We start from the raw sequence: 25,256 nt of genomic DNA on the forward strand, positions 1-25,256 counted from the left end.
TTGGTAGGAAAGGAAAGACTTGAGGTTTCTCGTCTGTCTGCCGACCATTCCATAAAGGGAAACCCTCTTATAGAACTGACGTCATATCAACCCTTTGCAAATTTACTGATAAGAGAGTCATGTGATATATGACTAATCTTGACTCTCATACGCACAGGCCACCCGCCACCACGGAGATGGAATTACTATTGTTCCGCGGTGGCTGTTGGCCCGTGCCCGTTCGATGTACATCCTAGGCAAGTGCTTTGGAATCATTGCATTGCTTACATATACTAGACATTACTCTGTAGGTATTTGGGTTCCCTCAGAGGAACACACTTTTGTATTTCTAAGCCCTGCCGTGTCTTCATCATGCAGTGGTATGAGGAATCATCGATGATGCAACCTGACCGGCAGGAAACATAAAGGGAAGGCCATCATGCTTAACGAAAGTACTATTAACCTCTCAAGAAAGCTTGACGATTCTTCCAACTACATTTAAATATGACATCCATCTTATCAAACCCTCTTCCATGGCACAATGGAGAAGAACAAATGCACCGGATGCTACATGTGCCGTCCAGGGAGAACCCAACCGTGCCATACCTGAGTCCCGGGGCCGGGTACTTGGTGAGTAGAGCGCCACTGTTGGCCCTCGGTGCTATTGACAAGGAGGGAAGGCCATGGTCAACCGTCTGGGGTGGAGAGGGAGGCTTTGCCAGTCCGATTACCGAGTCTATCATCGGCCTCCGGACTCTGGTGGACCAGAAGCACGACCCGGTGATTAGGGCGTTGCTCGGCAGTTCGGCGGACGGCGGAGTAGTTACTGCTCAAGACGCCGGGAAGATGGTTTCTGCGCTGGCGATTGACCTAGAGAACAGACGCCGAGTCAAGCTCCATGGCAGGATGGTCGCTGGCGTGGTATCGTCTTTCGGTCCAGCAGAGAGCGACGAGGAGTTTTCTCGCCAAAGTGAGCTTCAAATGGCTGTCAAGATTGACGCAAGCTTGGGTAAGGGTGTCCGGGATTTTGAAATGTCGCACCCTGAGCAACTACTGATTGAAAGTAGGCAACTGCCCCAAATATCTCAACAAGAAACGCATTCTCCCTGCTTTGCCTACACCAAAGCTGATATCCGACTCACCGCGGCTCACACAGACAGCTCTTGACTTTCTAGACCGAGCAGACTGTTTATTTGTCTCGTCGTACCACGGCGATGTGGACATGGATACCAACATTCGTGGCGGGCCCCCTGGTTTCGTCCGCGTTCTTTCCAACGATTCAACAGGCGCCATGCTGGTCTACCCTGAGTATTCCGGAAATCGACTGTACCAGACATTGGGCAACCTGCAAACTACACCTCGGGCCGGATACGTCTTCCCGGACTTCGAGACGGGAAATGTTTTGTACCTTACTGGAAGAACGGAGGTGCTCGTCGGGAATGCTGCCGCAGATATCATCCCAAGATCAAATCTAGCCGTCAAGGTCACTGTTTCCGCTGCTCTATTCGTTGAAAGGGGTCTCTCCTTCAGTGGAATCCCAGGGGATCTATCCCCTTACAACCCCAGTGTCAGACACCTTGTGACCGAGAAACCTACCATCGTTACAGGCGGGAGCAACGACTCGCCAGCCACGGCAACGCTGATCAAAAGGGAAACGCTGACACCGACGATTTCTCGATTACGATTTCGGATTTCTGACTCGAAGAAGATTGGACACTATACACCGGGGCAGTACGCTATGCTCTCCTTCGAGAACGAGCTGGATATAGGGTATAGCCACATGCGTGATCACGATCCCACCAGTCTCAACGACGACTGGATCCGAACATTTACCGTCTCGTCGTATCCTGGCAAAGACATGCCAGCCGATGAATTCGAAATCACCATCCGTAAAAATGGCAATGTGACCAAGTTCCTGCTCCAGGCGAATGTGCGCGTTGGGTTAGAAGTGCCCTTGAGGGGATTCGGAGGAAGCTTCCAGTTCGAAGAAGACCCGCAGGGACACAACATCATCCCCTTTGTTGCGGGTGGCATTGGGATCACTCCGGTCCTTGGGCAGCTTCCAGGCATCAAAACCAGCCGTCTACGCCTTTACTGGTCTCTTTCGATGCAAGACATCGGCTTGGTCTTTGATACCTTCCAGCGATTCCCCGAGCTGCCGGCATCGACCACACTGTTTCTAACGGGTCCAAATGTGGACAGAGATGCAACCGATTCCCGCAAATACGAATATATCGCATCGTCAGGCGCGCAGCTCCATCACCGCAGGATGCAAGCAGACGATCTGGACGCGGATTTGTCTGATGTGTGGTATCTCTGTGCCGGCACAGCTTTGAAGCGCTCAGTGCTGAACTGGCTAGTGGGCAAGCGAGTAATCTATGAAGATTTTACCTATTAATTATAAATGGAATTCCAAAACTATCAATAAGCAACCCCATAGTAACCATGTCATATGCAGTACTATCCTACTAAGACATGGTATGCGCGTCCACTGCTGCCTCATCACCGCCCGCGCTTATCTACCCCTCGTCCGATAGAAAACGCTCTCGTCCTAATTGACTCCTCCAAACAACACAAATACTTCTACCTTCTAATCGACCTGGCACGAGCCATATATTCAGATAAACAATCTCAACCCATACGAATGCGAGTTTAATTGGCAGCTGTTCCACAATCAATATGTCCACCTACGAAGGTAAGGTACCGTCCTTCCTAGAGTGCCGAATCAACCTCGCCCAGAGGAACCCCTCAACAATCGATCATGGAATATGGAATAATAGCTAATTAATCATCCAGTGGAACATAACACTACCGACCCCTCAGCTCCGTCAGCCCTCCCCCGCCGCCACAGACCAGACCTATCCACCTTCTTCGCGACGCTCTCCGAAATCACCCCGCAGCCCGACGCGCAGCGCACCCGGCCACATGCTGTCCCTGTTCCCGGCGACGTCAGCGCGGCGTTCTACTCGCTCGCTGAAGCTTTTGAGGTGATGCGGCGAGAGGGCGGGGGAGTAGGTATCCTCGACGGTAGTGGAGGTTCAGGTGAAGCAGGAGATGCTGTCTCAAGCGATCTCTTGACGCAGATGATTCAGTCGTTACTTCAGAATGCGGACATGCCGCCTAAAGAGGTGGAAGGCGTGAGTGAAGAATTCTGCGATAGTACGTTTTCCCCCATTTTTTTTTCTTGGAGGTGTGTTTTTGTTGCATCTATCTGATTTCTTTTTAACTGTGTATAGTGCTCGATCGTGTCCCCCGCACCAAGTTGACTCAGTCTCAAACATGTCCGATCTGTAATAATCCCTTCCTGGACGATAAATATGCGCTTGTCGTCCGGCTGCCGTGCCATCCCACCCATCTGTTCGATCTGGAGTGCGTGCGGCCGTGGCTGCGGTTGCGTGGGACATGTCCGTTGGACAGACACGATTTCGGCAAGCAGGAGTGCGAGAAGGAACAGGCGCGGAGGAAGAAGCCCGTGGATGATGACGAGGAGGAGTGGGATGGGCTGTACGGCTGATGATTTAAAATTACATTTCAAGCAATTTTTTTTTTCTTTTTTGTTCAAATGTAATCTAAGCATACAGGTGTTCTAGAAACCAGAGTCCAGTTTTTACTCTTTCTGCCGTAAAGCCAGTTTTCCCGCCTGATCAATCATGGCCTCGTATCCGCTTCGCTCCAGCAGACCATTATTGTCCTTGACAACCTCCCTAGCCTCGAGCTCCTCAACTAACTTCTGGTTCTCCTTGTTGCCTTCGAGTAGGAACTTGAGACACATGACCGCGTGCTCCTTGATGTACGGGTTGTGCGCGTCAAAGTTGGTGCAGGAGAGAATCGCCTCCACGCCCCCATACCGCCGAATCTGGTTCTGCACGTCCGGGCACTTCCAGACCAACGACGAGAGCACCAGGACAACCAGCTTCTTAAGGTTGCGCCATTCAAACTCGGACGGGTCCTCGGTGATCGGCGGCGACTCGGCGCCAGACCCGGCGCTACACGCGCCCGCGTCCGCTGGGTCTGGGTCACTGGGGTCGTAGGGCCGTTCAACCGAGACGGGCCCGGTGGCCATCTCCCTGGTTGGCGTGCTGCGCGATCCCCCCGCGGAGAGGGAGCTCAGGTTGCCCTTGGGAATGCTGGCCTCGAGCTCTTTGATCAACGTCACCAGGTCATACACAATTTCCCACTCCACCAGCAGATTCTTCCAGTCATTGTTCTCCGTGAGCACGGCAAAGAATTCCAGGAATTGATAGACACCCTCGTAGACCCGCTCCATGTCCCACAGATTCAGCGGGAAGTCTTCGGGGAGGGCGCGTCCCGCGCGAATCTGACCTTGCAGGTAGATCAAAGCGCAGGTCTCGGGAATGATATTGCCACGGAAGATGGTGAAGATGTATCGAACCGTCAGGATGTCAACCCGGGACAAGGGGCCGGGGCTCTTGGTAGGGTTGGCAGACTGTGCCGAGCCGGTCACCGACGCCGGTGAGTACTTTGCTCGAAAGATGTGAGTGAGGATCTTGATCACCACGGCCTGGGCAGGGGAAATGATGTCCTTGGGTTGGCCGAAATCTGAGTACGCATGCGACATCAACCCATTCTTCAGGACGGCCTCCATGATCTGAACCATCATCTTGAAGTACAGCTCATCGTCAGGAAGGTCCCATGCGGCGATGAAGATCAGAAGCTCCCGCAACAGGTTACGGCCAGTCTCCTGGGTCAGCAGGATGTGGCATCGAAGAGCCTGCATGTTCCGTGGACCGCTCCGCTCGCCACCTTTCAGACCGAAGCTGTCAACAATACCGGCTTGAATGATCATGGGGAGAGCTTCGATCTCAGCAGGACCAAGTACCAGAGGAACATCAGTAAGAAGGCCTCGCTGTTGGTCGCCAGGTCGGCCACGGTAGTCGTCCTCGTCCTCGTCATCGTCCTCCTCCTCTTCTTCCTCGATGCTCCCTTCCGCAACAGCCTCCAGACTGCGCGCGTCATCGTCACCAACGCCCGCATCGGCACCGTCGTAGTCGGGATCGCCATCACCAGCAATCTGCGAGGTCTCCTGCAGTCGAGCCATCAGCTCATCTTTCGCTTCCTGGAGAGTTTCGGCAGCAGACTGAGCGGAGCGCGGCATGCTTGTATCTTCCTCGGTCACCGGCGCATCGCCTGACGCAAGACCGACGTATTCACTCAGATCAGGCAGATCCGCCCAGCAGATACGCGGGAAGCCAGCCGTTGCACTGCGGTCAATGGTGACAATCGCCTTCTTGCGCGGCGGCTCATCTTCTGGAAGTGCAGGGGGCAGCTCTTTCGCTCGATCCTGCAAATCTGACCATCCATCCACCTTGGCACCGAGGATAGCAGTGAGCGCCGCGCGGATCTCCTTCACTTGTTCCGGGTCTTTGCCCATTTCCTGGATCGCCGTCAGATCACGGCCCAGGAGTTTCTCCATGTGATCTTTGATGTTCGCGAGAAGTAGCATGGCAGCCTCCTCTTTGATGGTAGCAGGCTCTCGGGGAAAGTTGGATATGGTCTCTAGAAGAAGGTCTTCGGCAGTCTGGTCGTAAAGTGCCCTGATCGGGGGGTTGACGATCCTATCTCCAGTTTTTACAACGGGCGCAACGCCCTCGGGCTGGCTGTTAGCATGGTCCAAAGGTTCCTTGGGCTGGATGATGTTCGAGTCGCCAGTTGAATGGTATCCGAAAAGGTCTAGCCAAAGGACCATCTTTCGTTGCTCGTTGTGCATGATGAAATTGTGTAGAAATTGTAGGCAGGTGATCAGCAGCCGCTTGTAGAGATTCACCACCTTCTGCCATCTCTCCTCGTTCCTGGCGTTTGTTTCTCCGTCGAACCCTCGAGCCGTCACTCGCACACAAGTGTCCACCAGAGCCAGGATCCGCTGATCAAACCCTTTCTCGGCAGCAAGATTTTGGGCCTTCTTGGTCGTGGCCAGCAGGTTGCGTGCGATCGTACACAAATCGTTCAGACGCTCGATATCCTTCACTAACGAAAAGTAATTGTACGCAATCAGGTTGGACGATGAATGGTCGTAGTTCGCTGTCGGGGGGCTCTTCCATGCAAAGGATTGCGACTCGAGCACAGGAATAGCCTTGGTCAAGACGGCGGAGAGGCCTTGCCAGATGTCCGGCGACAGGCCCAGGTTGTGTCTATCCAAAAAAAGACGTCAGCGACAGACACCACAACCCCGCACCGCTTCTTCCTAATTATTTCACGGAAAGACACCTTACCTGACTTCGCTCTCTTGATGAGTCCTGTACAGGATTTGCTTCCCAGCAGACAACATGTGATCCAGCCGTTTGTCGTCGATCATGCCCCGGGTCTCATAGTGGCTCAAGGTCCCCGCCAGAATCACCTTCAACATTAGTTCTGCAGGGGTACATTTTGGCTTGCTCTCCGTTCCAGAACGGTCACCCATCTTGAAAGGAAGAAGAGCACCACGAGATGGAGTAGGAAACGTAAAGAGCGACCTGGACAGAGTGCAGTAAGTAAGATGGAGAGAGGAAGTGTCGCGGGTGACTTTTTGGAAGATGGAATTTTTCCGGCTCCGGTAGATGCTATTACTATCAGTGATCCCCACCTACGTAAGAGAGGGTATTTCCAACCTTGGGGTAAAAAAATACAAGAGTAAGAGGGGAAGGGATTTATTTATATTTGGTTCTAGTTAAATGCTACACTGCAGATTTCCGGCTGTTGAAACGGAGTCTAAGAGCCTCACGTAGATTGTCCCAAAATCCCAGATCATAGATATTATCCACCTCGCGCAGACTCCGCACGCACCTCCATCGGGGATCGATTGGACCCCTCTGCCCTTCCTGCTGGACGATGTAGTTGCTCCTTGACGACAGCATGAACCCGTCAGCTGGAGGCTGGCCATCCGTAACAAGGATGATCTGGTCGCTGGTCATAGGCCAGGTAGGATGATCATCTCGCAACCCAGCGGGCACAGGCGAGTCTCCATAGATCTCTTTCTTGGTGGACCTGAATACACAGCCATCCGCAATGTCGTCCTTCAAGTCATCCCACTTGGCACTTTCGTTGGTCGTCATTCCAGCCCAGACCAGATAGGTGTGATACGCCAGGAACGCCAGGGCTAACGGAATACACATCACAGCAAGCAAATAGACGAATCCGATCCGGATGTCTGCCGCGATAGCCAGTGCCCAGATGTTGAAAAAGGTCATCCAGTTGTCAATGCTACTCCACTGCGTGATAGACCGTAGTCTAGACGGGTCCAGCTCGTCCAAGGTCTGGATCAGTAGCTCATGGCCAAGATAAGAACCATAAATCAGCAGGGCAGAGACGGATACCAGCAAAGACAGGAAGTATTGGTAATTATGTAGCCCAACACAGTTCATCAGCCACACGCAATGGTGATCGTGTCGAGAGACGCATGCCTTGCAGATACTGCAGTGTTTACTGCGTGCGGGCTTTGGAAATCTGCAGGTACTGCAATCGTGTCCGGCATGGAAAAGAAGTCGATCGTAAGGATACCGATGAAGCTCTCTTGCATGGTTCTCTGGGGTGATAAATGACTTGGTCACAACGCAAGCATATAAAAGCAAATATGGCGGCAGCACCGCCACCGGGATGAGAAACCGGTGGACAGTGGAGATCCTAGACCACGCTGTCGGTATGAATAGATACTCGCCTCCTAAAAGAAGCGAGACGAAAAATATCTAGCAGATCCATCCATCAGCCAACCGAAGACCCGAAACACCAGCACCAGATAGGCAATGAATTTACCAAAATTAACGGATGGTTGTCATGTAATATATAGCTTCCCAGTCGGTTCCAGATCTGGAAAAACCGGCCCCCAAAAAGATGCCTGTCGAGTGAGGCTATCCCATTGGGAATATATATCCAGATTGTTCGGTGGGCGAAACCAATCGGGGTTTTCCTGACGCACATCAGCATACCTGGGCAAGATGCTCTGATTGAAGGGCCATCAAGAGCCAACAGACGTACCTAAACACAGGCAGCCTTCCAAACAAAGCCACAAAGATCAGGCCAGAAATCGCCAGGATCGCCAGCCCAATGTTCCGCAAGAAACCCATTCTTGCCTCTTCTCACAGTCGTTTTGCTCTCTGCTCTCTGGGATAATGATACAGACCTAGAGCCTCTACTTTAACACCAAGCCACTAGATAAATCATAATCGCGAAGCCATGGTTTCGTCAAGTCCCAGTTCTCGACGGTGGTAGTCTAATGGTGGTGGTCTTTGAGGCAGCAACTCTGGCCGTTTGTCGTTTGACCACTTCCGCACGTGATTACAGTCAAAAAAAAGAGTCCCTTCCAACTTTGGCCCTCGCAAACAAATCAAGCTTCAACTCCTTCCTGCAAATTGCCCTTTTACGCAGTGCAAATGGTTGATATTCTGCTTCTATTATGAAAGTCGTCGAGAAGACAAAGCATCCTTCTCCTTTCTTTAGTCAGACACGCCTTCACGTGACTACGTGTCACTGGGATTCGGGAAAGTGACGCGTGTGTCTTATCGATTGCTACGAATTATAATAATAGAGGATGAGGAGGGAGGAGTGAATGGATCTGAGCCCGCGATAGAAGGGGATGAGGGAACTGGGGTTCGACGCGACAGCCAAAATGGCAGATCTAGGAGTTATGAGCCAACGACCGCTGTTTGAAGGCCAGAAGTTCTGGCTATCTCGCAATGTCCCGTCAAGGTCCAGGTTCCGGGACATGATTCAGGTATATCTCCATCTTCTTCCGGTTGGTGCTGCCTGTCCGTTTTGATCGCGAGTTTAACAGCTGGTATAGGAGCACGGCGGCACTCTAGTGGAGCAAGAGAAAGATGCAGATATCAAATTAGTTGACCATCTAAGAAAAAACCTTCCTGCCGACACGTAAGGTTTACTTCTTTCGTCATTAATCATGCTATGCTGCACACAGCCAACTGACAGATATGAGCACCAGGTATTCCTATCAGTATGTGGAACGGTCTGTTCTCAAAAAGAACCTAGAGCCGCTGTATGCCTACCGGGCCGGCCCCTCTGCACCACGGCCTATGGGTGCGTCCAATGTTCCACCGCGAACTCACAAAGCTGCGTTCACTTTAGCAGAGGACCAGCTTCTGTGGGACTATCTGTATCCATATGAACAGAAAGGCGGATACGCCACCACTGGATACGCTCTATACCAGGAATTCGCAGCAAAGGTATGGATTTCTGCTTGTTTTGATTTGTGATTCGCTGAACCAGCGGACAGATCGAGTTCTGATGAAGTACAGTACCCTAGACATACATGGCAATCTTGGAGGGAGCGTTACCGTAAGAAACTTCGCGGACAGCCTCGACCAGGAGGCAGCACTCGAACCCTGATAGCTGCGGATAAGCCTTCCAAGGATACGGATGACAATTCCCCTCGAAAACCGGCTTTGCCTAGAGCAGCCGAACGTGACAGAACAGCGACGCCTCCCGAGTCAACACAGCCGCCATGGGATGGACGACAGCGCTTGAAGAGAAAACTGGATATGGACAATGAGGCTCAAGAGGCTTCCACGCATCCCAGCAAACCGATTATCTTCAGCCCGCAAAAAAGGAGAGCCATGGACTCAAATGTGTTGGTAGTCATTCCTCCAAACTCGACTTGTATTCAACGTGAAGAGGCAAAAAGAAGAAGGAAAAAATCAAGCCCAAGTGAAACTCAGAGTAGACAAGACCACAACGGCACTGTTGAAAATGAAACGCCACAGGACGCTCAGCGCGAACCAAAAGAAAGCGAAACGAAAGATCCTCTCGATTACCTCCTCATGGAACTACCGTTTTTCCCTGCGAGTCCGGAGCCAGAGGACAAGGAAGGAGAAGAAGAGGGAGGCGGGTACGAAAAGAACCCCACCGATATCGACTCATGGATTGATACCAGACTACGGACAAGGAAGGCGAGATCAGAATTACAGATAATCGAAGCCTTACGCTGCACCAGCATGGACCCTGAGTTAGCAGATAAGGTCCTGGAACACTGGCTGAGAGCCGGCCAAGGCATCCCCGATGACTTACCGGGGGTATGGACGCGGGAAGACGACCAACAGATCGATGGGACTGATGCGAGGGATATCGAGCAGCTGTTCAAAAAGCACGGTGCACAGCACTTCAATGCCAGGTGGGAATATCTAGGTCTAGCAAGATCCGCAGGCCTTGAGAAAGAGGAAAGCAGTGTATAACTAAGAAGCAATGGAAAAAAGAAAATGGTATTACCCCATATGTCAAGTGCGAGAATTACAATTCGAAAAGAACGAAAAGACAATTAAAAAATAAGATTTCAATTCCAGTAGCTGTAGAAATAAAATATGGCAGAGATGAAGCTAATATGATAAGCACATGTTCTCCGATTTTCCATTGACAATGAAGCAAAGGCCTGCTTGGGCTAGATGGGAAGACCTCCATTAAGAGGTGGGAATCGAGTGGCATATAATACAGCTGGAGACGAAGGACTTGCAAAAGAGAACTTTGGCAAAGAATCACCTGCTACTCGGTGGATGGATGGTATGAGAAAGAAAGCAAAGAGTTCTTTGCCCTGGTGGAAAAAAAAACCTGTCCAGTGGTATCAAAGACTCAAAGCCATAATGTGAGCTCTCAAGTCTATACCATAGAAAAAGAAAAGCCGAAACTCCAGTGAACCGGAAAGGGTGGGGGGGGCATAGCATAGCCGTTAGATTAATTTAACCGTCCTTGAAGACACTGATGGAGAGGTATGGTCAGTAGGTTATCCACGCAAGGAGTGGACGGACAAGATCTTACAGATGTTGCTCGTAGAATTGGAGCATCTGATCAGAAGACATTAGTTCATGCATGAGCTTGTCACATATCAGACAGGGAGAGATCATACTTGAAGGGGACACTTGGCATAGCACGTTTGGATTGACACTTTCGACCTCTTGCCGTTCTTCCAGAAGAGGTACGCGTATAAAGATTTGGTATCTGGGTCCCGGATGATGGTGTCCACGCTAACCACCTCGTGCTCCCAGCTCTTTCCCTTGGGAACCCAGTCGCCCACTTCTTCCGTTTCGTCAGAGGTCTCGGTCTTGATGTCTTCCACGGGCTCGGTGACCCCCTTGGACTTGCGGCGTCTCTTGACTGGCTCCTCCGCCGTCTTTACCGGAGTCGCATCCTTCGTCATCGATTTCCGCTTTCCTCTCCCCCTTTGTGCCTGTGGCGGCTGTGGCCGGCCACCGATAGACTCGAAGTAATCGTTGAGAGCCTCTTCGGCCGTCTCCCTACGTTATACCGCCGTCAACAGATGTCCCCTGCTTCTCGGTCCAATAGAAAACAAAAAACATACAGATTCTCTTCCGGTTCCCAGGTCTGTTCCTCTTCCTTCTCGTAGCCTTTCCATTTCACGCGAAACACGATCTGGCCCTGTCACGAAGGTCAGCAAAGCACCCTAGGCGCACACCGATTCAAAACATACGCCCGCGACGAACTGATGCTCGAGAATCTTCTCAACGTCGTACCTAAAGGGAAAAAAAAAAACAAACAGTCAGCTTTCTCTTCGTTCGATACTAGCTCCTGAACAAACCCACATCTCCTCGTCATTGTCACCACCATCCTCATCCACCGCGTCATCGTTCTCGACCGCCTGGGCGGAATCATTGAAGGGAATCGACCCGCCCGTCGACTCGTCGTCTGAGGGGTCGTCGATGATCGGAGCTACACATAAAATCCAATCAGCACATGGAAGGTCGATGAACAGTGCCGGCGCAAGCAACAGTATTCACTCACGAGGCATGTTGCGGGACGGAAGGATCCGATTGAGGATTGAGGAAAACAGCGTGGCAGCGTTTGACCGTATTGTTTATCTTCAAACTCTGAGTCTCTGCTTTATCAGTCAATTGAGCTTCGCAGCAAGCGAACACGCTGTACAACACCGCAGCTGAAGCCCCAATGATAGTTGAAGTTGGCGTTGACGTTCTTGGGCTGCTTCTGCTTCTGCGAAAGGTTGGCGCGCATCGTCGCGCGGGCACCAGGACGCGCTATGCCCGATTTGGGAGGCAAGCTTCACTAGGCCGATTCGGGCGAGTCTCCAGAATTTCCAATTCTGTGCGATTAACTCAACTGCATCCCGCGCAGCGACGATAGCTCTGCAACGGATTCTTGTGGTGTGTGAGGTACTTTTCTCTGTGGTATCTGTTTTTCCTTCTGTGACTTTTGTGCCTGGACTGCTGCCGAGTGGCAGACCACCGACAAAATGGCGATGCGTATGTTTTCCCAGTACCCCTCATCATTGTGGATTCACCAGCTGACAACAGGGGGGGCCTTTATTGCAGAGCTTGATTTATCTCAAGGTAACTACTATATATCGATGCCGATTGATGTCCATGATGGCTTTTTGGAACTGCAGCTGATGGGTTGGGGACAGCGTCTGTGATGAAGGATGAGCAGGGCCGGCCGTTCATTGTCGTTCGAGAGTAGGTTACAGACTACGACTACCAAGATGGCTCGCAAGGACTAACATGGTTGTTGTTCAGCCAGGGCAGGAAGAAGAGGCAACACGGGACCGAGGCGGTGAAATCGCACATCGTTGCTGCGAAGACAGTAGCCAACATCGTCAAGACATCTCTGGTACGGGTGAATATCCCAGCATCAAAAGGGAACGCCACTGAACACGATTTTCTAGGGTCCGCGTGGTCTGGACAAGATCTTGATTTCCCCCGACGGCGACATTACGGTGACGAACGATGGTGCGACCATTCTGTCCCAGGTACGGTTCCCCGCAGACAGGTCGATATATTCTTTTTGAGACGGGGAGGGGGTTACTAAAGGGTGGACACACACAGATGGAGATTACGAACAACGTTGCCAAGCTTCTGGTCGAGCTGTCGAAGTCTCAGGACGAAGAGATCGGTGATGGAACCACCGGTGTTGTCGTCCTGGCGGCAGCCCTGTTGGAACAGGCGTCCGACCTGATCGACAAGGGCATCCATCCCATCCGGATAGCGGATGGATACGACCAGGCCTGCGAGATTGCCGTTGCCGAGCTGGAGAAGATTTGCGATGAGATCAAGTTCAGCAAGGATGATACCTCGAATCTGTTGAAGGTCGCCAAGACCAGCTTGGGCAGCAAGATGTATGCCCCTTTAACACGGGAGGGTTCTTATTGAATAGTGTGCTAATATCGCTTCCGACAGCGTGTCCAAGTCGCACGATCAGTTTGCCCAGATCGCCATCGACGCTGTCATGTCCGTCGCCGACATTGAGCGGAAGGATGTCGACTTTGAGCTGATCAAGGTCGACGGCAAGGTCGGAGGCTCCCTCGAGGACTCTCTCCTGGTCAAGGGTGTCATTGTCGACAAGGATTTCTCCCACCCTCAGATGCCCGATGAGGTTCGGGACGCCAAGCTGGCCATCCTGACCTGCCCGTTCGAGCCGCCGAAGCCGAAGACCAAGCACAAGCTGGACATCACATCGGTCGAGGAGTTCAAGCGCCTGCAAGCATACGAGAGCGAGAAGTTCCAAGAGATGATCCAGCGCCTCAAGGATTGCGGTGCAAACCTGGTCATCTGCCAGTGGGGTTTCGATGACGAAGCCAACCACCTGCTACTCCAGAACAAGCTGCCGGCAGTGCGATGGGTCGGCGGTCCGGAGATCGAGCTGATTGCCATCGCCACCAACGGGCGGATCGTTCCTCGCTTCGAGGAACTCAGCCCGGAGAAGCTGGGTACGGCCGGGCGTGTGCGCGAGATGACTTTTGGCACTACGAGAGAAAAGATGCTCGTCATCGAGGAGTGCGCGAACAGCCGCGCAGTGACGATCTTTGTGCGAGGAAGCAACAAGATGGTAAGGTTCCTTGGTATCCGTCTCCTCGGGTGAATAGCTGACATTTTTTTCCCTTCCCCCCCCCCAGATTATCGATGAGGCGAAGCGATCGCTACATGACGCTCTCTGCGTGGTTCGCAACCTGGTTCGCGATAACCGGGTGGTTTACGGCGGTGGTGCTGCAGAAATCGCCTGCTCTCTTGCCGTGGAAGACGCTGCCGTCAAGGTATGAAACAAATCTACATTTGAAACGGACTCTCTCATTTCTTTTCTTTTCTTTCCTTTTTTTTCGTTTTACTGACACTTTGCTGCAGAGCCCTGGTATCGAGCAGTACGCGATGCGTGCCTTTGCGGACGCACTGGACGCTGTGCCCCTTGCTCTGGCAGAAAACTCTGGGCTGAGCCCGATCGAGACTCTGGCGTCGATCAAGTCTCGGCAGGTCAAGGAGAAGAACTCCAGACTGGGCGTCGACTGCATGATGACCGGAAACAATGGTGCGTATGGGGAGGGGGTTCTTATCAATGCCTTTCTTTTCATTTCTTGCTAATGGAAACTCTAGATATGAGGGAGCACCTTGCCATCGACCCCTTGATCGGGAAGCGCTCGCAACTGCTGCTCGCCACCCAGCTCTGTCGGATGGTCCTGAAGGTGAGTCTTGACCACCAAGTAAAAAAAAAAAAAAAGATTGAAAGAAAGGAGCATGCTGACTTGACAGATCAACAACGTGATCATCTCCGGCGACGACGATAGAGACTTTTAGACTCTGGTAGACGGGTGGAATGGACATTGATCCGCAATAGTACTCCAAAATGAAATAGACTCTGAAGAGGGCCAACTCAGCCTAGTAATTGTAATTGTAGTCATGTTGACTGCCTCCAGGTTAGATATCTACGCACTACACGGTTACATCTAGGTGGGAGGTGGCAAGATGGACATACTCCGTAACTCAAGTGCTCAACTGGTATTGATAGTGATGTATCATCGGGCTACGGAGTACGACGGAGTCCTCGAGGACAGGGTAATCCAAGATAACAGGAAACACTCTATAGATAGGGGTAATATGAATAATAGGTCTCATGACTTTCTTGTACTCCGTAGCCCAGCAGCCTTATTATGGGTCATTATGGAGTAATACAATTGATCCACTGTCGGGCTTCTAGGGATATCTGTTACGGAGTACTCCATGCTCCGTACTCTAGATAGTATTTACTATTTCATTACGGAGTATTCCAAGATAACTGCCACTACAGTTAGCTCACTATTACCTAGTCATAACTAGTTAGTTAGTTACTATGTACTACGTACTCGTAGTCTCGTACTCGCATGCTACGACCAATTTTGGGGCTGCATCCCAGCAACGTCCCGTCCCAAAGAGCTGGAACTCTCCACCGGTGATCTGTCAGAGCGAGTGTATGTTGTCTATCTATTAGTTACTTAAAGAGCAGTTAAGTAACTACTCCATAGTCTGTCTGTACAAAGTATCCAACTGTATTGTACGTTTTGTCGTTCGACGGAGCGGCCCGTGACGTAACCAAACAATTCAGGGGCTGGACACAACAACTTTCCTTCATCAATGGTCAACTTTTCTTGCCGAGTATTCCTTTTCTTTTCTTTGCCTCTGCCTCTGCCTCTGCCTCTCAGGGATGGCATCTCCACTGGCTCCACCAGGAATTCTCGCAAGTCTCATCGACCCGACAAACCTGCTAGTTCCGTTCCAGCAGACGGGAAGGGGGGGGGCGCGTGGAAGAGCGAGGCCTCTTCCGCGGTGCTGGTGCGGTACTGCGTCGATCAGAGTCTGAGTATGGAATAGTTATCTAACGGAGTACAGAGTACTTTTGAGGTGACTCCTTGATCTGTATTTTATTCCCTGCCAGATGACTACAGGTTCAGAGTCACAGGATCTCAATTATTGACGTGGCTCCAGCTATTGACTGTTGATCTCCTCGTGATTCTGGTCTGTTCACATGATAGAGCACCTAGGTAGGGTATCTATAGGTGTCCTATGGTAATATATGCCTAGGTATATATACGGAGTATATATATATATATATATATATGGAGTATGATACTGATAGCGGCTAACAAGGTAGAATCTATTGACATTCCAAGGATTTACTATCAGTTTAAGCAACTACCGAGGTACATATGAATTGATTGTATCTCCGCACTATGGACAATTCTAGAGGTAATAACTAACTAGTGGGATAATGATCTGGAATGCGACGGACATCCTCGGGTTATATATGAATATCCCTTCTTCAACCCGGTGGTCGGGAATGATCGACCGGAAGGACAACTTGCTTCCGGCACGTGTAATCTGTTAAGGAGTAGATATTTAACTAGTAGTTGGCTACCCTATGTACGGAGTAGGTAGGAGTACTCATACTGATAGAGGATCATACTAATAGCTTCCATTCCTTGCATTAATCTCCCTTGCGTACGGATAAAGTATCCTGACCTGTGGCGCTGCGGAGAGGAATCCGGTTTCCGAGTACCTGGATGAGGAGATACTCGGTGATATAATTCTTATCTACCACAATGTACAGACTCCAGAGTAAGTACGGAGGATGTGGTATACTTATCCGTCGTACGGAGTATCCGTACTACATCCTAGTAAATAGTATCTACAAATAGAGCACTCCGTGCAGTATCTTACTATTGGATAGTCCTGTGTTCATACTCTACCTAGGAGGTACGGAGTACTCCGTACTTTCTCTTTATTCATATGCAAGATCGATCGGTCCCATTCCAGAAATAGACGCCTGCAGATCGGATCGACATGCCATACTCCAGGACAGGCATTTAGTAGTTTACTTCTTTGTAGCGAGCGACTTCTTGCTCCCTACTACTTACTCCGTGTTCTCCGTTGCTATCCTTCGTACGAGTCTTGTTTCAGACAAAGTCTCTTTGTTCAAGAACCTAGATAACTAGGAGTCTGTCTCCCTATCAATTTAGGTTACTTACCTGTCATTTAATGATCCACTCTTTGTTCTGTCAGCTGTCACTGCAGGTGATGTGCTATACAGTGTTTCAACACTATGCCTTATTACCTAGGAATAGGTATGTATGTAGTACAGAGTCTTCCGTATATGGAGGACCACAATATCCGTACCAGGCTTACTAACACGTTGTGTCACGAGGTTGAGACCCCACATCGTGACATCATGTGACATGATCCCGTGAGTGTCAAGTGACGAGTCGCCAGTTTGCCACTGATGACAAGTAGTTAACTACGGTAGTTACTAGGTACCTATTTTACCTAACCTAGAATTAATACTTACCCTACCTGAGGTACTATTCAAAACTTAGTTAAGGAACTAATAGTAAAGTCCGGTTCCGATACCCCATACTCCAGTTTTCGGATGCTTTCGGGCATTCCCTCCATTCTTTTCTTTTCCCCACAGAAATAATAGCTAAACCATACTTTTCGGCTCGGGAAAACGGAGTAGGTCACACCGACCAGTAATTAGGTAGTTTCTTCTTCTCCTCCATACGTCAATAATACGGAATGATGGATTGGCCACTATGGAGTATCGATGGAGTATCTCTGTCCAGTATATTCTCCGTCTAGACTGTCACTTGATGATGACTTGCAGAGCTTTGCCCCACGCCATGCGGAGAAGGTCAGAGGCACATGATGTACAAATGGCGTACAGATGGAGTACAGATGGAGTACAGACGTGTACAGACGTACAGATGTACAGATGGAGTACTGCGTAGACACGGACTGGAGTACTCCGTATAAAGTGGGATGCCATATGGCTGCTTACTACTGCAGTTAGTTGGAAGTTAGTTATAGTTACCATACTAATTCGCCGCCCGGTACTGGTAGTAAACCACTTTAGTGGGCATAGTTGATGGTTAATCGTATCTAATACTTGCATTCTTTATTATTCTATTTTACCGAGTTGTATATAACACTAGAGAACATTTATCCAGTCTTCACAGCAACTATCATAATCCCCAGACTCATAGAACTCCGTAGTACGTATCAGCCACAGCCACGACGTGGCTTGCAATTAATATCCGGAGCCTCCGTTTAAGCTCGAAACAGGAAACACTCCGACCATCTCCGCAACCGAGTCCCTCCGTCCTCCGTCTCTTCACCTCGGTAATAAGTAGCACTCCGGGACCTACACTGCTGCTGCTACTACTAAAGCTACTTCTGAAACCGACGGCCAAGGGTTTGGCGACCGAGAATCACATGATCGATCGCAGGCAGGGATCACGATCTTCTCGCCTATCTGACACCCTCACCCTGGCCCTGGCCCGCCGACCCGGGTTGCCTGGCGGTCTAGACGAACGTCCAAGGCACTTGTCCCTTTGCGCGTGACAAACGATTCAATAATAATAAATAAATAAATAAATGCCTAGGCTGAAAAACGAGGCAATCGCTCCGTAGTGCTTCCGTCACGGTTACGGAGTTGCTTCGGAGGCCGCCTCCTAACTACACTACACTACATAGGTAACTAAATGGTAAATACTACATAAGGATCTTCCAGTCAAGTTGTGGCCTCGTGCCGCTCTGTCTGTGTTACTTACTGATCCGGTGGTCAAAAAAAGAAAGAAGAGGTTGGCCTGATCGTTTCTTTTTCTTTTTCTTTTTTTTTTCGGTTTTGTCCTGCGGTAAATGCGCTCTAGGAAATACAGACAAAGAGGTATAACTAGGTATCTTATCAGGTATTCATTACTACATAGTAACTGATATTATTATTGTTTGACTGGTATCAAGTACAAAGTACAGAGTAATAGCTGCCTCATACTTTTATCGATCGATCGGTTCCTCACATAGCAATGCACATGCCTTGCTACCTGTACATTCCAACGATCGATGCGGCCGTACAACTAACTCTCCATACTCCATTACCTACTCCGTACTTGGTTAGAAAGTATTGATGTATAGACTTCCGGGGATGCGGAGTAAAGTCAGAATTATATGTAGTATACGGAGTATACAGAGAGTACGGAGTATAGTTGGTTCAGTACTATTATTATTATCATGTTATTATATTATTATTATTAATACAGAGTAAACAGTATGCAGTATGCAGTATGTAGTATGTAGTATGTAACTTAGGTATACTAGGTAGTATACTACAAGAAATAATAATAAGAATAAGCTATCAATTGGTGTACTGTCCCTGACATTATGGCCAATCATCAGATCATCATTCATGGTGAGGCAACGGCCAACAGCCCGACAGGTCACGGGAGTCTTTTTTTCTTTTTCTTTTTCTTTTTCTGGGAGGCGTGCCTCACCACGTCGACGGCAGAACTCCGGAACCAGACCGGTAAATGACTGTAATCTGACACATTACAGTACGCGGTCTCAAGTACGGAGTACATAGGTACTTACCTATATACCTACGGAGTACTCCGTTAACTAGTTAGTAGGTAGGTACAGGTAGTCAGTTAACTACGGAGTACATGATATTCCGACAGGGAAGATGTACCTAGTACCTACTCAGTCCTCTCGGGAATCGACTCCTTCGGAAGTGACACAGGCTGGAGGAGGAGGAACAACAGGCCCGACCAGACCTCATTTTGAGGACTCACAGGCGAGCTGAAGGAAGCTAGGATGTCTATGTAGTAATCCTTTTCCCGGTGGTGGCTACTATGTATTATGTATTACCCCCCCCCCCCCCCCCCCCGTCTCCCAGCATGGCGCGCGCCCCCGGTGCTGAACTCCCTCCCCAGTCTCTCTAGGCCCTCCGTCCCTGTCCCTCGGTACGGAGTCCGCTTGCGCGCGCGCTCTGGTGGCAGTACCGAGTATGGAGTACGGAGTAGGTCCTAAGTAGTAGGTACTTCCGTAAGCGTTTTACCGGCCGTTCTGTACGGTAAGGTACATCCTTTCGAGAAGGCCTGACTGGTCCAAAGGAACCCCACTCACACCACCCTGCGCGGAAAAAAAAATACCGCCCCGTAATAATAATTCCTCCGTGGGCAGAAGAACCCTATTTTATTTTATTTTATTTTATTTTCTTAAAATTCAAAAAATTCAAAATAAAATAAAAAATCCCGAAAAAATGGAAAAATAAAATATTAATTCCCCCCCCTTCCCTATGGATGGTTCGAACCGTTACCGAACTCCCCTGTATTGAAACGAATACCGCATCCATACTCTTTCTTCCCACACACGCAAACCCAACCCAGCGGGCCCTTTTAGTACTTCCTCCCACGCTGGTCCACCATCAATAACTAAACCTCCTTCCTCTCCTCCCCTTCCGACCTGCCAAATTCTCCTCCACCTTGATTCTCTCTCCCAACAAACCCCCCCCTTTCCCCATACTCCTCCCCCCCTCCGACTCTCTCATCTCTCTGTCGCTTCCCTCCATTCCTCCTTCGTCCGCATAACTTGCTTTCGAAAGAGACCGCCGCCGGCCTTTTCAACTTGACTGCTCTGCATTCCCCGCCGATCGTCCTTTTCTCCGCATCCTCTCTCTCTCTCTCTCTCTCTCTCTCCCCGCCCATTCTCGACGGCCTTGCTGTGTGGGATTCGACAAAAGGAAAGAAGAACCGGGAATCCCAGACTCAAAAAGACACGTCCTTTTCCCTGTGATACTCCCGAAGACACGGATTCTGTCCATCGCTCAAGGATTCGAATTTAGCAGCGCCTCGGTTGCACAAGCGTCTGATTGCAGCCGCGGAACTTTCTTCCCTTTCCCTTGTCTTCTTTTCTTTTCTTTCTCTCTTCTCAGGAAACCTACTGGGAGGCCCGGGAATACAATTGTGACGCCATCTGTGGATCAGTGTGAATTAAGACCCTTGCCGCCTTTGCGCCGTACGACTACTCTCGGGGCACACGGCGACCCGGAACAAAACCCAAGATTTGGAAAACGAGAGACCCGGAACGAAGCATACCCTAATTCCCCCAGTTCTCATTCGCGAGATCGTCGCAGCCTCACAATGCCGACACGTTTATCAACCCCTGTCCTGACGGTGGACACCGGTAAAATCCGGAAGGTCGACACCGCAAATACGCAGAGCCTACATGGCATGTGGATGGGTAAGCAGAATATTCGTCTGAATTATAAGACAACAAACATGTTCTAACTCGTATGCACAAGTCTTCTCTAAATGTGCCGATTATATGGAAGAGGGCCGTCGGTTAGAGAACCTTACCTGGCGACTGTGGACGCGAGAGACCTTCTGCGTCGAACCGGAAAACTCCAGTGACACGTCCGTCCTACCCCTCCTCCGATCCGAATCGTCAGAGATGCCAGAGCTGTCAGCCAGCGTGGAGTCGGCCTCGTCAGACCAGGCCGACCGGATAGAGGAACATATCAAGCGGCCCAAGGGCCCGGACCCCAGACCCGCCGTTGTGCGGGATGACTCGCTCAGCAGTCTGAGTAGAGGGAGGGAAAAGCACATCACCTCTCTCGGCCTGGAACGGATGGTTCTTAGCATCAAGGAAAAGAAGAACCTCGAGCCTATCCCCCACACCGTCTCCAGTATTACCCCCATCGTCGATGTCTCTTCTTCGAGACCGTCAACCCCGACCCCGACTTTGCCCGCTGTCACTCCCGTGCAAGAAGAGGAAGAACAACAAAAACAGCAGCAGCAGCAAGAAGATAGGCGACCCTCGCACACTCTTACACAGCAGCAAAATCCTTCAACCGAGTCCTGCTCGACGACAGCACCCGAGTACAATGAAAGCGATGCTGCCCCCGTCACTGCGTCAGATACCAGTGTCTCGTCCTCGGGCATCCTTCCGCCTCGCCCTGATCTGTTCAAGTCCCCCAGCATCGTCCGTGGATTCTCCCCCTCCCAGATCTCGTCCTCATACCGCTCCCAGCCTGCACTGGCCCCCGAACCGGCCTCGACCAAGGTCTCCTCGGCCACTCAACAGCTCAAGCCCTCGCTGCTCAAGAACAAGAAAGGTGGCATGTTTTTACTGGGTGGATCGTCAGGCGATGACGATGAGTCCTCCTTTGAGGATCGCATGAACATGCCCAATACCCATCGCAGCTCCCTGTCCGATGAGCTCGGTCGACCGACGTCGTCATTAAAGAACCTGAGCCCCTCGAAGAAGGCCCCGTCCTTCCGAGAACAGATCGCGGCACGCATGATCAAACCCATTCGGGAAGGGCCTCGGGAGGATGACGAGGACGCGATTGAGACGGACGATGAAGAGGTTTCGGAGAGCGCCATCGAGGACGATGAAGATTCGGACTGGGAGGACTCGGTCACCGAGAGCGGGCGGTCGAGTGTTGACGAAAAGGAGCTCTTCCAACGGGTCGACTCGCGGCCGAACTTGGTCTCGCGCCGCTCGCTCCTGACCATGATGATGCACCAGCCAACCAAGATGGGCAACGTACGGTCAACGCCCGCGCTGCAACGGTCACGGTTGACCTCGCCCAACGGACCCTCCCTCCCCGCCTCCGAAGACGACGAAGAGGAGAACCTGACGATGCGCGGACCGGACGTCCCACGGTCAAAACCCATCATCGTCAAGCCGCCCGTGTCGCAGCACTCGGTGGCGCACTCGCCGCGTACGACGCGCCGGAACATGCTGGCCACGGAGCTGACCGAGTCCCTGCGCCGACACCTCCTGTGGGAACGCCAGCAGAAGAGCGCAACGGCCAACGCATTTCTCAAGCGCCGGCACACCGCTCACGACATGGCCAACCTCCAGCAATATCCCGATCCACGGCGAGGAGCAGCAGCAGCCGCTGGCAGCAACGCTGCGGACGCCGCGGCCCCAACTGACAGTGAGGACGCACAGCAAGCCAAGGACTTGGCCAAAAATGGCTCGTGGAACAACTACACCGACTACGGGCCGTGGGAATACCATGTGAAAGGGTGGTAGATCTTCTCGTCCCCCTCCCCCTTTCTCCTCCTCTCCCCCTCCTTCCATCCTCCCCTCTACCTGATACAACACGAGGCATGCGTCACTACATCATGCATGCCTGCACCCTCACCGCCTCTTATCTCCTTCCCTCTCTCTCTGTAAAGAAACCTTACACGTATGATTATGACTCTCAGCATTGCATATGGCGCCGTTGGCTTTTTATTTTATTCTCTCTCTCTCTCTCTCTCGCTCTCTGTCTCTCTGGCCGCCCTTGTTATCATTTCTCGGGGTTTCTTTTTCACTCGTCGCATTGCGCGGATATCTGCTTTGTCTTTTCTTTCTCTCTCTCTCTTCATTTCTATACGGACTACCGGAGGATATATATATATATATATATATATATATATATTTGCATGGAGGTAGCCCTGTACAGTTACGATTTATATATCCGGCGGGTTCATATCCTTGTGAGAAGAGGATTGCCAAAGAAACCTGTCTTGCTCTTTTCTACCTGATACCACTTGTACAAGAGAATCAACATGAATAAATGATTACGGAGGAATATTATACCTACATACAGTATTACATCGGAATCTTGACCCATGGGCCAGGGTCACCACTTTGATCACATGCGACTCGGGGGGACGATCCTGGGGACAGGTCAGGATGAGGTCAGGATCTAGACCATCGGGAAGACATAAGTATAAGGCAAAGAGTGTGGTAGATGGTACAGTGCCTTGGTAGTTTCCTGAACCACATATGTAGTAGTTAATAACTACCTAGGTAGTGAGGTTACTGGGACATACAACATAGTTAGTGTTATACTTTGTATGAGTAAGTCATCGGGGTTCTAAATTGAGATCAAGCAAATCGATCTGCTCGCCTTGCCGATCGGGTCGGCTCTGACGTAACCTTCCAGCGACGGAACCAGCCACAGTCCTTTTAATGAACTTGGATTATTAGTTCTTTGATTATTATGTAACTACCTAGTAACGGTTGAGTTTCAAACTGGCCTTCTCTAGGTATGTAAGTACGGAGTAGTACACCAGTATATCTCTTGGGTGGTACACGGCGTACGCCGGCAGCAATGACTTGCAGCTGCATATCATGGGTTAGGTTAGGTATGTTAGAACAGCACTCGTCAATTAGTTACTCCTAGGTACAGTCTGGAGTACAGTCCAAGTCTACAGAACTGCTAGATCTTAGTAATATGAAGAGATTTCTTCCGGTTCCGCCCGAGTGCGGGTGCGGGGTGTATTAATACCAGACCTATTTAGTAGGTAGGTACCTGTCTGTAACTACTCCGTACCTAACTATACTACTATGGAGCAGGACTAAGTGGACCTGAGACTCACCGGTGAAGTAACCCAACGCGCATGAAAGTGGCGGAGTCCTGTTCGGCAAGCCGATTCTTCATGTGACCTGCCGACACTACAATGCTACATACACACTGCACTTGAGTACATACTGCACTACATACTCTAGGTAGGTATAATACCTACATACTATAGTTACATAATACCTACGTACTATATCACATATATACTAGTTATATATGGTAGGGAGTAAGTGTAGGCAGCCCGACGCGGTCCGATACAAACTGCCACCATTCATGGTACGGTCTTACCTTAGTACCTAGGTACCTAGGTAGGTACGAGTACTAAAACCTATTTCTAGGTACGGAGTAGAAATACTAGTTTGTTTCTGTTGGCATCACGTGACGTACGTTTTCTGATGACTGAGGCTACTAAGCATGGATGACCTCTTACCCATGGTTAACCCGGTGCGGTGGAGGATGCAAACCATGTGCAAAGGCTTCTAGAAGCTACTTGGCTCGGCCAATCAGAGCGTGTTAAAAGAGTCATGTGCAGATCCGTGGAACGACCTGGGTACCTACCTAACCTAGGTAAGTAGTAACGCTAGTATTCCGTACGGGGTACGTAGTACGCGGGCACTCGTAAGAGGTACGGAGTACAGAGTACGGAGTACTATGTAGTAGGTACCTTGTACCTCTAGTAAGTATGTAATGTAACGTAAGGTAAATTACTACGCGGGCAGAGTCGAAGTCAAGGTGAAACAGTCATTGGTGCCCAAGGCGGTGGGGGCCCTCGTGACTTCTACGTAAATGTTAATAATCGGTCCATGACAGGACGGAGGGCTGTGCTCCTGGTAGTGTACACTATACCTACCTAGGTAGGTACGTACAGACTGTACACTATACGGAAATACTGGTACTAGGTACCAACGGAGTATTAGTACCTAGTAGGTACTATACTCAGTATACTCTATCAAATTCATCTGGTTGATATTACTCCCTAGATAGCTCTATAACTACCGCGCGTGACGCCATCCTGCGAGATTATGCATCCCATAGCCCTATGGGCCGACACGATCGGGTAATAGTACTATCTTCTGGTCGATATTGTAGTTCTACCTACAGCGTTGTTCGGAGTATAGTTGCGAGTGTAGTGGGTAATCATGACATCTACACAACATAAAGGACATCTTCTACATAAAGAGTATCTAATCTAAACAGCTATGCCCGTACAAGGTACGGAGTACTAGCTCATCTAATTGAGTTCAAAGCCAAGGCCTCCCTGGTATCTATCCCTGCCCGGCAGACCGCAACCGTCGCATCTAGACCGCCCAGTGCCACCGACACGCAATGGGATCCCTCATCATCATATCATTATTTCATTATCGACTCGGTGGCCGGCC

The 25,256-nt window shown here is 50.4% G+C and overlaps 8 protein-coding genes across 8 annotated transcripts; 6 read left to right on the plus strand and 2 right to left on the minus strand.

The window, feature by feature from the left end:
• Positions 1–274: 274 nt before the first annotated feature.
• ASPZODRAFT_26830 (hypothetical protein) lies at positions 275–2,505 on the plus strand. The gene is made up of 2 exons (XM_022728066.1): positions 275–988; positions 1,047–2,505. Exons 1-2 carry the CDS (start codon positions 484–486, stop codon positions 2,375–2,377), a joined length of 1,836 nt encoding a protein of 611 aa, XP_022579990.1. The 5' UTR covers positions 275–483; the 3' UTR covers positions 2,378–2,505.
• Positions 2,505–3,516, plus strand: ASPZODRAFT_134142 (hypothetical protein). The gene is made up of 3 exons (XM_022723445.1): positions 2,505–2,674; positions 2,776–3,138; positions 3,216–3,516. Exons 1-3 carry the CDS (start codon positions 2,659–2,661, stop codon positions 3,491–3,493), a joined length of 657 nt encoding a protein of 218 aa, XP_022579991.1. The 5' UTR covers positions 2,505–2,658; the 3' UTR covers positions 3,494–3,516.
• Positions 3,517–3,586: 70 nt separating this feature from the next.
• Positions 3,587–8,036, minus strand: ASPZODRAFT_153132 (hypothetical protein; the record flags this gene model as incomplete). Its single annotated transcript, XM_022725940.1, has 5 exons — positions 3,587–6,128; positions 6,210–6,449; positions 6,655–7,658; positions 7,726–7,879; positions 7,948–8,036. The coding sequence occupies 5 exons, from the start codon at positions 8,034–8,036 to the stop codon at positions 3,587–3,589; spliced, it is 4,029 nt and encodes a 1,342-aa protein (XP_022579992.1).
• A 412-nt stretch (positions 8,037–8,448) lies between these two features.
• Positions 8,449–10,237, plus strand: ASPZODRAFT_612194 (hypothetical protein). The gene is made up of 4 exons (XM_022728977.1): positions 8,449–8,683; positions 8,753–8,838; positions 8,909–9,149; positions 9,222–10,237. Exons 1-4 carry the CDS (start codon positions 8,546–8,548, stop codon positions 10,152–10,154), a joined length of 1,398 nt encoding a protein of 465 aa, XP_022579993.1. The 5' UTR covers positions 8,449–8,545; the 3' UTR covers positions 10,155–10,237.
• Positions 10,238–10,813: 576 nt separating this feature from the next.
• Positions 10,814–11,719, minus strand: ASPZODRAFT_144113 (hypothetical protein; the record flags this gene model as incomplete). The annotated part of the gene is made up of 5 exons (XM_022724981.1): positions 10,814–11,207; positions 11,273–11,349; positions 11,402–11,444; positions 11,514–11,640; positions 11,713–11,719. 5 exons carry the CDS (start codon positions 11,717–11,719, stop codon positions 10,814–10,816), a joined length of 648 nt encoding a protein of 215 aa, XP_022579994.1.
• Positions 11,720–12,089: 370 nt separating this feature from the next.
• ASPZODRAFT_134146 (hypothetical protein) lies at positions 12,090–14,582 on the plus strand. Its single transcript, XM_022723446.1, has 11 exons — positions 12,090–12,188; positions 12,258–12,275; positions 12,350–12,398; positions 12,459–12,552; positions 12,608–12,691; positions 12,768–13,057; positions 13,119–13,767; positions 13,835–13,972; positions 14,061–14,241; positions 14,307–14,395; positions 14,463–14,582. The coding sequence occupies exons 1-11, from the start codon at positions 12,179–12,181 to the stop codon at positions 14,505–14,507; spliced, it is 1,647 nt and encodes a 548-aa protein (XP_022579995.1). The 5' UTR covers positions 12,090–12,178; the 3' UTR covers positions 14,508–14,582.
• Positions 14,583–15,211: 629 nt separating this feature from the next.
• Positions 15,212–15,664, plus strand: ASPZODRAFT_134150 (hypothetical protein). The gene has a single exon (XM_022723447.1). It carries the CDS (start codon positions 15,321–15,323, stop codon positions 15,555–15,557), a length of 237 nt encoding a protein of 78 aa, XP_022579996.1. The 5' UTR covers positions 15,212–15,320; the 3' UTR covers positions 15,558–15,664.
• Positions 15,665–20,653: 4,989 nt separating this feature from the next.
• On the plus strand, positions 20,654–22,556 carry ASPZODRAFT_144116 (hypothetical protein; the record flags this gene model as incomplete). The annotated part of the gene is made up of 2 exons (XM_022724982.1): positions 20,654–20,753; positions 20,815–22,556. 2 exons carry the CDS (start codon positions 20,654–20,656, stop codon positions 22,554–22,556), a joined length of 1,842 nt encoding a protein of 613 aa, XP_022579997.1.
• Positions 22,557–25,256: the final 2,700 nt, after the last annotated feature.

Source organism: Penicilliopsis zonata, assembly GCF_001890105.1.
Source record: "Penicilliopsis zonata CBS 506.65 unplaced genomic scaffold ASPZOscaffold_11, whole genome shotgun sequence".
Lineage (NCBI taxonomy): Eukaryota > Fungi > Ascomycota > Eurotiomycetes > Eurotiales > Aspergillaceae > Penicilliopsis > Penicilliopsis zonata.

Coding starts and splice junctions, on each gene's coding strand:
- ASPZODRAFT_612194 (XM_022728977.1), top strand. CDS start 8,546: ATGAGGGAACTGGGGTTCGACGCGACAGCCAAAATGGCAGATCTAGGA. Junction 8,684..8,752: donor GGTTCCGGGACATGATTCAG/GTATATCTCCAT, acceptor CAGCTGGTATAG/GAGCACGGCGGCACTCTAGT. Junction 9,150..9,221: donor ACCAGGAATTCGCAGCAAAG/GTATGGATTTCT, acceptor GATGAAGTACAG/TACCCTAGACATACATGGCA.
- ASPZODRAFT_134150 (XM_022723447.1), top strand. CDS start 15,321: ATGGTCAACTTTTCTTGCCGAGTATTCCTTTTCTTTTCTTTGCCTCTG.
- ASPZODRAFT_134146 (XM_022723446.1), top strand. Junction 12,553..12,607: donor ACATCGTCAAGACATCTCTG/GTACGGGTGAAT, acceptor ACGATTTTCTAG/GGTCCGCGTGGTCTGGACAA. Junction 13,768..13,834: donor TGCGAGGAAGCAACAAGATG/GTAAGGTTCCTT, acceptor CCCCCCCCCCAG/ATTATCGATGAGGCGAAGCG.
- ASPZODRAFT_134142 (XM_022723445.1), top strand. Junction 3,139..3,215: donor GAGTGAAGAATTCTGCGATA/GTACGTTTTCCC, acceptor AACTGTGTATAG/TGCTCGATCGTGTCCCCCGC.
- ASPZODRAFT_26830 (XM_022728066.1), top strand. CDS start 484: ATGACATCCATCTTATCAAACCCTCTTCCATGGCACAATGGAGAAGAA. Junction 989..1,046: donor CAAGATTGACGCAAGCTTGG/GTAAGGGTGTCC, acceptor GATTGAAAGTAG/GCAACTGCCCCAAATATCTC.